General features: G+C 33.2%; 1 protein-coding gene across 1 annotated transcript; it reads right to left on the bottom strand.

Annotated features, from left to right (window-relative positions):
* Positions 1-1,461: 1,461 nt before the first annotated feature.
* Positions 1,462-2,645, bottom strand: LOC147542364 (uncharacterized). Its single transcript, XM_086637828.1, has one exon. The coding sequence runs from the start codon at positions 2,398-2,400 to the stop codon at positions 1,648-1,650; it is 753 nt and encodes a 250-aa protein (XP_086493954.1). The 5' UTR covers positions 2,401-2,645; the 3' UTR covers positions 1,462-1,647.
* Positions 2,646-12,165: the final 9,520 nt, after the last annotated feature.

The following is a 12,165-nucleotide window of genomic DNA, read 5'->3' as shown; positions in this document are numbered from 1 at the left end:
CTCCATAGAAAAAACCGCAAGAGAGAGAGGGAAAGATAGAGACTGCAGAGAGAGATAAAGACTGCGAGAGAGAGAAAGAGAAAGAGAAATTAATCTACAAAGAGATATGTCTACAACGAAAGAGATCAGAGCTATCTCTAATAAAAGAGAGAGAGATCTAAAGTGAGACTGACAAAGAGATAGTCAGTGAGAGCGAAATAGATAGTGGGAGAGCGAACACAACAAAGATGATGGGAGACATCGGAAGAGAGAGATATTGAGATATTGAGAGAGAGAGAAGATGAAGATTAGAGAGCAATGTTTAATTAATCTAATTTTTAGATTAAATGAAGAATATACCTTCTAAATCCATGTTTATTGACTTATTCTTTATGTCTCAAAGATTTTTCTTTATTCCCCAAAGTCTTGACCTACAACAATAACAAGACAAAGTGATAAAAGATGGGCAACCGTGTAACTAACACAAAAGCCAAAGAGAAGAAAATGTATTGTAATAAACACCCGTTGTATTTGCCAAAAGAAAAGACACAATGGTTTATAGAGAGAAGACACGATTTCCTGTCATTAAAATTTTCATGACGAAGAGAAGTGGTGAGGGAAATAGAATGAACTTCGCTTCAAATCCATATTCGGGTTTCAAAAACAAAATTGATATATATATATATATATATATATATATATATATATATATATATACTAGGGTATATCTCGTACCCTAGGGCACGGGCACTTGAGAGAGAGATTTTAATTAATTATTATTTTATCGAGAGAGAGAGATTTTTATTAGTTATTATTTTTTAGTTTATTTTCTCTTAAATTAGTTATTATTTTATTGAGAGAGAGAGATTTTAATTTCTTTTTTTAACCCTTGAAATTTATTTTGTTTCTTTTTTTCTTAAATTGATACTTTCATTTCTAAGAAGGAAAAGATTATTGTTTTTTAAATAGGTAACTTTATTTCTACGAAAGACTATATTTTAAATTTTGAGAAGGGCTTCTAAACAATATACTTTATTAAAAAAGGATGTTTATCCCCGTCATCGTTTTCCCTTCTGTTTTATTATATAGATATATAGTGAATAGTATAAAGATCCAACAATCCAAATATGAAAACATTATCAACAATGATATCGAAATGAGTTAAGGGATTGGTGGAAGGTGAGAGGGGGTTTTATGAGTGGTGGGTCTGAAAAGCTTAAAACCCATTGTGAGTACTTATAAAAAAGAAAAGAAAAGCAAAACTAGAACCTAACTTTGAAAGGAAAAACTAGTTCACGACTGCAATCAAATATCATTTGACAGCCAAATCATCATCCACCCACACCCACCCGTCCACTTTTATACTCCAACAAATCCCAACGAAGCCCTCTATCTATGATGGACAGCTCACTTTGATGTCCCATTTTCACTTTGCCCCCTCAACTTAACGTTTCAAAAACTAAATTCAAACATTACTCCAAGTTTTATTGTGAAAGAAAGCACTAAACAAGATCAATAGCTTAAAACCAATCAATAAGTGTGACCACAATATGATAAACCCATGGATCTACAAAAATCAGCCATAACAATTTCACAAACATTATTGTAATGATGAAAACAACAATTATTATAATTAGAAAGTCGATCGATCCATCTATCTATCGATGTCTAACGAGTTCCCCTAGCAAGCATTTCTTGAAATTGAGTCTCTTGATACTGCAATAATTGAGTACGACTTTGCAACTTTAGCTGTTCATAAAACCTTCTTATAAATTCTTCAGCATCTCCATCAATCTCTCTTATCCCACCACCACCACCACTACTTCCTTCCTCGTCGTCGGACGAGTAGTTAGACACCCTTATTGAAAATGGGGAGAGTATAGCTGGGCTAAATTTGTCTCCGGGAGCAAGATCCGGTGTACTAAACGTAAAGTTGTACGAGTATTCTGGTGAGTAACCAATTTTAGGTACCACAACTACTGCTCTTGATTCATCCATTTCTTGTTCTTCTTCTTCTTCTTGGGGAGGGTTGATACAGGGGAAGTAATTATGTTTCCGTTTCGAAGAGATGTGGAAAAAAACAGGATTTGGGCTATTACCACATGAGAATTCGTAATCCTGAGAACGAAAACCACCAATATTAGTACTAATATTTCTACTAGTAGACTCATTTTGATGCTGGTGGTGGTGGAACATTAGATTTCCTAATGTCTTCCTAATGAGCTTCCCTCTTTTCATCATCAAATTCATATCTATAATTAGTTTCCTCTTTGACATAAAACCCCTTCTCAACATAAAATAAATTATCCTTAAAAAGTTCCATCGTTTCTTCTTGTGTATAATCGTATTTGTTGTAGATTGTTGTTGTTGTTGTTGTTGTTGTTGTTGTTGTTGTTGTTGTTGCTGTTGTTGTACCTCCATGACGATCGAGAAAGTTGGAATATAATTGTGAAAGTAGTGCTTTATATAGAAGTTGGGTTTTCTTCTAATTTGAATTCCTGCGAGGTAATGTAAACCTCGCAGTAGGAAGAGAAAACTTTAATTATGAGAGGGTTTAAGATGTGAAATGGTTAGAATTTATAGCTAGAGAGTAGAGAGAAGGATGAAGAAAAAACAGATAAAGAAAAAAAAGCTTAAGATGGAGTAGGGAAATGGGGTGGAACCCCTCCATCACTACATTTTCAAATGGCCCCAACTACCGCTCCTCTCCACCTGTTTTCATTCAAAAAAAAAAATTTACATTTTTATATTTTATTAGTTTTCTTTTCTTGAAAAATGATCAAATGATGAGTAATGTTAGAGAACAAGAAAACTAGACAGATTCTGACCAAAAATTCTATGTGACTTGTTGTGATTCGTTGTTTATTGGATCAAAATCATCGAAAGCACGAATCACGACAATCCCATAAGATTTCTGTCGACATAAGCATTTTTCTTAAGGAAATTTGATCAAAACTCCCTACAAAATTTGACATTTGGTTAAAAAGTACCTGTCAATTTTTTTTAGTCTTCAGCTTTCTTGAGTTTTTTTTATTTGCAACACTTTGCGAAAGTTTTGCAACGCCTTGCGATAGCTTTACAACGCCTTACGACAACTTTGGAGCGCCTTGCAACAACTTTGCAATCGCTTTACAACAGTTTTGGAGCGTCTTGCACATCTTACCAACGCCTTGCAACACCTTTCTTTGCAAAAAATTTTGCGTTTTTAACCAAAAAAAATATATATTTGAGTTTTTAACACAAAAAACACAAAATTTGGATCTTTTAAAAAAAATATAACTTCTTAACTAAAAAGAAAAGTTTAAAATTGGGTATTCCATTGAATTTCTTGTTTTTCTTACAAGAATACAAGATTAAGGTGAATAATTATATTCCAAATTGGATTAAACTAAGGAAAATTATGTTCTTTTCTATTTTTTTTGAAAATGATAAATGACTAGAAAGATAACTGAAAATCAGGGGGAAGAAAAAAGAGAGAAGAAAAAGGTGGGTAGCTATTGGGGCTTTGAAGTTTGAATGAGTGAGCGGGTTGAGTCCAACCATGAAAATGCTTTTCTTAGCAAGGGAGGTTTTTGCATATATGAGACTGCTTGTTAGGGTTTTTTTTTGTTGTTGCAAGAGACTGCTTGCTAGCTGCATGGTGAGTTTCTAACATACTACCAAATGCCAGCTGCCATTATGGTTTTAAAACGAAATGGTAGGTGTTGTTAGATAAGATCCATATTGGTACTCTATTTGATCTGTTTGTGGTTGGCCAAAATGCCAATTTTGTTTTTTTTTTACTAAAGGGTAGGTTAAAAAAGTCAGGTTTGGACTGGTAAAAATTAATCGTGGCCGTGTGAACAAAAATATTTGCTTTGATTTGATACGTAAACTCCGTTGGGTGTTATATGTTTCTCATTAGTATATTATATAACGTCACAGGATTATGCATTTTACGGAGTACAAAATCCATGGTTGTTTACTTACTGGAATGTGATGTACTATTTTTACTTGTTTGACAAAATTTGACACTTATGCATAATAGTGGATGTGTAGACTAGAAATGTCGTCGTACCAAACAAAAATCTAGCAATCTAACATTAACACATGAATGTGGTGATAAATTTTATCTTTTGTTCTCTGCAATGTGACATTCTTAGGCCTCAACTTGACTTTAATTAGAACTTAGACGAATCTGACTTAGAACTTTTGTTCACTTTGGAGTAATTTTACATTAAGGTTGTACCTTTTAGATTAATTCTTCATCTTACCAATCATTAACAACTATCATCTATTTGTTCAACAAAAAACAACTATAGTATCATCTATTTTTTGAACGTTCGATTCCGTTGGCAATAAAGAGTTATTAGCAGCAACAAAGATTTTTCCGGCAAAAGTTTATTAACCTTACTGTCAGCAGAAGTTTATTGCCGACGGCATAATGGCGTCACCAGTTTTACCGCGTCTGTTATAAAGTTGACGCACTACAAACGTTTTTTGTGGTCGACATGACCTATTCACGGTGGCAATAACTTGCATTTTTTTTAGTGACTCCAAAAGTTTTAAGGAGTATCATATTTATCGAGTTTTAACCAACAAATGTCATGCTAGTGGAACACATCGGCCATTAATAGATCAAATTAGCCATTACCCAATAAGACGACAAGTTAACCCAAATCATATAACATCATTGATCCACTAAATTTCATTCAAATAGTGGGAACAAATAAACTTTAACAAGAATGAATGAATGGTTGCTTTGTGCTAGTTGGTAACTTTCTTTTTTGAATCAAATATTTAATGGGTGCATTATTTAGAAAAAGAAGGTGTGATTGGGGGCGTTGTTAAAAAGCATTACAAGTACGAAAAAGGAAAGTACGTGTCCGGACTTTGAAAGGTTTGGACCATTCACTCATATTTTATAATAATTGATTAGTCCACACGATAACAAAGTAGAGAGACGAAGGAAGTGGTGCAAACTTAACTTGTGAAGAGGCGAGGCTTCAACGGAAGACACAACTTTTGCTTTCTTTAAGCTTCTCTATTTCCGTCACATGAAAGTAATGATATTTTCCTTTTCCACTTTCTTCTTTGGACTTCATTATTTGCCCAAAGTACACCAACCCCTGTGGACTCGTGCTAATTATTTGAGAGAGAATTAGAAAGAGGCCACATTCTTGTATCATATAAAGGTTGTGAGTTGGACATTTATGAATTTCTTTTTATTACTAATATTATTTCGGGTCGTTTGAACATTAGAGATTGAAATATTATTAGTTCTGCATACATAGAGAGTACTGAATGATTAGTCTAGCCCCGACTTTGGGCCTTGACCTAGGGGAGGTATTAGCATTATTAGGCTCTAGTCACTAACTTAAATGGTGCCAATCTAATTGACCAAGTTTGTATTCAATTAATTGGTGGGTTTTGTCACCACTTAGCTAGCTATACAATACAAGGACGAATTCAATCATTATTGAGTAGGTCAAGAAAAATATGTACTTCCATAATTTGGGTAGGAAGTAGATGCCTACCTAGCAATCAATGGAACAATCAACTGCTAATGTACGAATTAGATCCCAAATAAGAACAAGAAATATAATACTATAATTCTATGATGATCATTGATCAAGATCATACCCATTCAAGGGCATTGCCTCTAGTTTCTTCCTAATTCGAGTTTCTATAGATGCTAGACTATGTTATTAGCAAAAGGTATGTGAGAGCAACAAAATTAGGAATATCACAAGGGTAATGGCAAACTAAACTTGTATTTTGGCAAATTTTTATCAAATCTTCTTTTGGTCTTCTTTTTTCTTGTATTCACCAAAATTTGACTTTTAGAGCTATTGTCCTCGTTTTTTTGTTGTTTCTTTCTTTTGGAATTTCATGATCATATTGTCTTCTTCCAATTTCTTATAGGCTAAGCAATGGAAAAAATAAAAAGGTGGGGGGCAGAGGATACATCAATCCACTATTGTGTCTCCCAACTCCCACTAGTTTCAATACGTTTGTTTGATTTTGTCTGTCTTATTTGAGTCAATTCAATGATCAAAATGCATACTATTAATCATGCACATATCATATCAAATTGCTACATATTATTGTAATTCAATAGTTAAATTCTATCGAAAGGGGTTCGAATTCCACGAATTTTTTAAAAGTTGTTGCGGATATATATATATATATATATATATATATATATATATATATATATATTTATATTTTATGAGTTATTGTCTTTCTTTTTTTGAGAAATCGACTACGATCTACGTTAGTCATTAGAAGGCATTGATACATCATCAAGATATCATAAACATCCTCCTTTCAACAGAAAAAAAAAGATATCATAAACATCCTCAACAGAAAAAAAAAATCATAAACACGATAACCGCCTAAGTTAAACTAGTAATTAAGGGTCTAAAGTCCAACAACATAAAGTCTAAAGTCCGACAAATTTATACTCTTATTTATGCCTTTAATAACCCAAATACAAGAACCATAGATTTCATTTCTTCTAGGAATCGAACCTGGGACTTCCAGGGTTTTAGAGTTATGTCAACACTGTGAACCGTTTTTTTAAAGAACACTATGAATCACTTGGGCGACCAAGTGTTGACTTATGACACCCCAAGTTTTAGCAGTTGTCAATGATGTCCCCGTTTTAACCACCTCACACAGGTATGGAGTTTTGTTATTAGCGAAGGCTCCACGAGCTCCCAAAAAACCCTCGGCATTTACTAAGCTTGAGCATACATCTATATCTCAGTCTCCGAAAACTCTCGCTACCGATGTGAGACAAACTGTAATCTATTTTATTTTAATAAATTAAAGTTCCAAAGTTCTTCACGATCTTTCAGATTTCATGAGAAAAACCATTGTATCACTATAATAATGGCGGCTATTATAACTTTCAAGATAAAGTAAACTCCTACTACATTACATTGATGTGATCAATGCTTTTAATGTAAACTAGTGTAAGCAATGAAAGGGAAAAAAAACTCTCTAATATTCCTAGAGTGTCCAATTAATATTGTGAAAAACGTTTTAAATTAAATTTGATATAGATTAAAGTTTTAAAACTTTACTTGGCCCAAAATATCTATCATTTAATAAGGAAATGAGTTAGTTGGATGTGACACTAAAAATCACTTACACCATCTCCAAACCCCCAGATTAAGCTCCCATCAAAGTTCAAAACAAACTCACATACGTATATAACGAGGGTGTAAATAGCTATACATTTTTTGTTTTAAATAGGTCAAAATAATAGCGAAAATAAGTAAAATAAAATACTACAAAACATTTCATAGTTATTATTCCGATAAAAGAACATAAAAAGACTAAAATACCCTTTTGTTATTTTGTGAAACTATATTTTTTTGTTATTTTGTGAAACTATTTTTGGCAAAAAAACTAGGGTTATGTTTGACTTAAGGGTATTAAAATCGTAAATTAAATAATCCATAGTCAAAATATGTCTTTAAGAATTATATCCTTGACTAATCCTAACACTAAAGCAACGTATTACAAACACTAATATTTTTAGTAGTTATATTATTTTTCCACACGTCAAACATTGTCTTAGTATTTTTAACGAAAGTAGAAAATTGAAGGCGGTAAGCTCAATTACCAATTATTGAGGGAGGTAAACTCAATTACCAATTAGTATTGAGGAGACAAACTCAATAGAAAGGGTACTTCATTAGCTTCTTACAAGATCCACTTTCAATCTTTTTTTCAAAAAAAAAACTCAGAAAAAAGTGTCATTTTCTTTTTCTTTTTTTTTTACAAACTGGATTTGCATAATATAAATTGCAAAGTGGGGTTGCAAAATGTGAATTGCAAACTGGATTTGCAAGCTTTACAGAATGTAATCTCGGGTTGTCGATCATGCAAACTCGATTTGCAGAAAAAAAAAAAAAACGAAATTTCTTCTTCAAATCTGAATAATTTTTTCTTAATCATCATAGGTGCGGTTAAAAGGCCTCCCCGTTTTTGTTAAAAGGCCTCCCCATGGTTTCGTTGACTTAGTAAAAAACCTTTGACTTAGCTTGGTTAAAGGCCCCCCTCTTTGAATGGGTGAAAAAAAACCCCCTTTAAAGGTGTATTTCACCCACATCATTTGACCACGCCACATCATCATCTTCTCCGGCAGAGTCGCCGGCCGGCCAAACTTCCGGCCGGCGACCTTCAAAATTTTTTTTTTATTCTCTCTCTCTCTCTAAAAGCAAAAATTTTTTTTTTTTTTTTTTAAACTCTCTCTCTCTACAGATCTAGAGAGAGAGAGAGCAGATCTAAAGGGTCTGCGAACAGACCCTTTGAAGGTCTGTTCGCAGACCTCTAATGGGGTCTGCGAACAGACCTCCAAAGGGTCTGTTCGCAGACCCTTTGGATCTGCTCTCTCTCTCTCTCTAGATCTGTAGAGAGAGAGAGAGTTTAAAAAAAAAAAAAAAAAATTTTTTGCTTTTAGAGAGAGAGAGAATAAAAAAAAAAAATTTTGAAGGTCGCCGGCCGGAAGTTTGTCCGGCCGGCGACGACTCTGCCGGAGAAGATGATGATGTGGCGTGGTCAACATCACCGGTCTTGGGTTAAGTTTGACCTAACGGCGTTAACTTTGCCGTTAGGTCAAATATTGATGAAGGAGGTGCTCTTTTGTAGAGGGGGCCCTATAACCAAATGGGTTATAATGAGGGGCGCTTTTAGCGGGGAGGCCTTTTAACAAAAACGGGGGGGCCTTTTAAAATTTCCCTAGGATAAATTAGAGGTTCAAAACTGGGTCCACATGACCATCAACATCAAAATCAACATCAGATTCATCGTCAACATCAGATTCGTCGTCATCATCAAAATTAAGGGTATCAATTTTAAGAGAGAGAGAGAGAGAAGAAGAACAAAGACTTGTTTAGATTTATCATCTTCATAAGAACAATAGTAGGAATGACTACAAGAAGTTGAACCTGATTCAAGAAGAAGAAACAACCAAAAAAGAAAAAAAAATCAATAGCAACAAAGAAGAAGAATCAGGGATTTAAGATGATAAAAATGGAGGATTTTCAAATTAAAGATGCTAAAAACGATTCCTAATAAAACATATCTGATCTTCTACCTTCGATTCCTTCTCTTTTTTACTCGTTAATGATTCAACTACAAAGCTTGTTTTGAAGTGTGATCGTCGATCTACTGATTCTGGTTTCATTTCTTGCTGAAATGTTACACGGCTCAAGAAAAAGAAGAAGAATATTTGCAAAGAAAAAGAAGAAACCCGAAGAAGGAGAAAGAAAAACCCAAATTGTATTTTTTTTTTATAGAGAGTAAGTTTTAGTGGGTAAGATTATTACAGGAATGGAACAAAAAGAAAATAACGTAAATAATAATTATCAATATTATTTTTTACCTATTACTACAGCCTACACATAGTATTTCAGTAACTTCTACTTAACATAATTCTTTTTTTAAGTTTCTTTGATTATTATGATTAATTCTTTTACCCAAACAACTAATTTTTAAATAATAAACACTTATCTGTAGAGATCAGAAATGATAGTAATCCAGCAAATAAGGCCAACAAATAAATTTTGAAAGCTTTTATTTTAGAAATTGTGATTTTTATCTCTACAAAATTAAGTCGAGAATAGAAAACGTAAGCGTAGTTACTTTTGCAGAGGTCACAAGCAGTTGGCATCACTTTTTTTAAAAAATTGTCTAAAGAGTTTGATAGTGGTAGATTAGTTGTTGTAAGGTAACGGCTATGATCTAAAGTAGTCACACTATAGCAAGTGATGATCATTTAATAATATACATTTTGGATGCACTATAAAAGTAAAATATCTCTTTGCAGATTTTAGGTAGATCCTTCAATATCATGCATGATAATATATCACAGTAAAATGTTTGTATGGGTAGATTTGGGCAGAGGATAGGATAGGATAGGACTCTTAATTAGTTAGTTGTGAACTACTGGTAAATCACTTTGTTAATTTGCTGCATATAGAGAGACTGATCAAATTTAAGAAGCTTATTGCTTTTTTCCATTAATTAATTGTGATTTATGAAAAAGCATCTTTCACTAAAGCCTAATATGCCTAACTTGGTCTATGCTCTTTAATTTGACAACCTAAAAGCATCTTAAATATGTAATTAAAAATAAAACATCCATAATTCATTGAATAGTGCAAAGTTCTCATCAAGATCAAGATCCATTTTAGTGATCATACCCCGTTCCATCGACAAATTCGATAGAGTTGAGATCCAAACAATTAAGCAGAGATGTTCTTATTTTGACAAAATCTTGAATAACTTTTTTCTTTGGCTTTTCATAAACTAAGCCAAGAGAAGGCACACAGAAGCAATGTCTTTTCCTTTTCCATTTTTTTCTCCCTCTTGAGCTATTAAACTAGTATTTACAATCTTATTACTAAAGTTTTTAACTTTACAAAACCATGAGCATCTTTCTTTTTCGTTTCTTTTTCTCTTTTTTCATTTCTACAATATTTTGATATTACATTCAAATTTTAATAGGAAACTTCCTAGAAGACCAGACTAAGAATAAAATCACGTGCACATATATTCCCAACCTATGCGGTTAAGAATTAGATGCATAGAGATAAAACTACGAGCGAAAAATTTGCCTCATAACAAGTAACTAGTGAGATGATGCCAATAAAACTTACTTTACTCTTCCAACGGGCGAAAAGAAAAGTATCCCCTCCCATAATTATATCTATGGATGGTCGAAACTTCGAATAGGTTAAATTAAGATATTAATAGTGTTTTTGACTGTTAAGTATTTTCTTCCATAACATCATTATCTTATTCGAACAAGTTGTACTTGTAGGAGAGTACTTTCTTTGTACTATTATATATGCAAAAGAATAATTTCATTCAAGAGCTTCTTAATGTTAAAACAAGTGTTTATTATTATTGATTTATAGATAGTATACTAGTTTATTGAAATGAGTAAAATATTCCCCGCTTCATAATTTTGTTACTTATGAGAATTTAGAGTCTACAAATAAGTTTTTTTTTCTTTCGTTGAAATTCTACAATTAAGTTATGTAAGACTTTGAATTGAAATAGGATCATGGACAATGCGACAAAATCGCGAAGTCACGAACTATGACCAGTACATATTAGTGGATCAATATTGTCATTTTGTGAAGAAAAAGTGAGAAAGAAGTAAAATAAAATGATCTACGTGATGGAGTCCCAACCAGATTATATAGACTTACATGATTTAGAGAGAAAGAAAATGAGAGCCTCTCTCCCTATGCCCATACACATACTTGGGCCAAAATTTGCCAAAACATCTTGCTCTGTCTCTCTTACCAATTTCTTTGAAATGGTAACTATATCTTAACGGGTGCCTCTATAGGCGCCTCCCCTAATTGCTGTAGGGGCCTCCCTCTGTTGGCGCCTCCCCTATCGTACCAAAAGGCTCCTCCCGCATCTCTTCTTATTTTCTTTTTTCATTCTTTTCTTTCTCTTTCTACTTCCAGAAATGGGCGATCCATCTAAAATGCTTATTGTTCTTGAAAGAAAGATCAAACAAATTTGAGATTAGTGGTTTGAATAGATCAGAATAAGTGATTGATCTATCATTTGAAGAGATCAAATATTAATTAGTGATATTTCAAATGCTAAAACCCTAGAACCAGGTATCGAAATAATTGATGCTATGATAATTCTTAGAAGTGCTTCTTGGATTTGTCTTTGTTCATTGCTACACACACTAAATTGATGCTAAAACCCTCTGTATGGGAGGCGCCAACAGAGGGAGGCCCCTACAGCAATTAATGCAGGCGCCTATAGAGGCACCCTAACTTAACTATATACCAATTATTTCGTTATACATTATTTATTCAAATGAATTACATAGATTGGTATATAATATGTATATATTTATATTTCCAACTAATAAAAGGAAACCATCTTCAATTTTAACATGAGGAAGAGGAATAATACCAGCCAAAAAGAACTACTCTTATTTCCAATTTTCCATCACTCACATTGCGCCACGTACCAAGAGAATCTGCTTTTCCCATTCATCTCTTTATGACTTTATGTTTTTTTTTAACTTTCACTAGTGCTTTTGAGGAGGAATTGAACAAGGGTTTTCCTTAGCCCCTACTCTTTCTCTCCCCATCTGAAAATTGAAATCCCCCCACTTAATTTCTAATTTCACCCTCCAATATCTATCTGCTT

Source organism: Eschscholzia californica, unplaced genomic scaffold, assembly GCF_041429995.1.
Source record: "Eschscholzia californica isolate CP2 unplaced genomic scaffold, dmEscCali1.0.p SCAF_4, whole genome shotgun sequence".
Taxonomy (NCBI): Eukaryota; Viridiplantae; Streptophyta; class Magnoliopsida; order Ranunculales; family Papaveraceae; genus Eschscholzia; species Eschscholzia californica.
The sequence above is the reverse complement of the archived record's forward strand: the minus strand, read 5'-3'. Positions and strand labels throughout refer to the sequence as shown.

Excerpts from the sequence above, each read along its gene's own strand:
- LOC147542364 (XM_086637828.1), bottom strand. The coding sequence starts at position 2,400 with ATGGAGGTACAACAACAGCAACAACAACAACAACAACAACAACAACAA.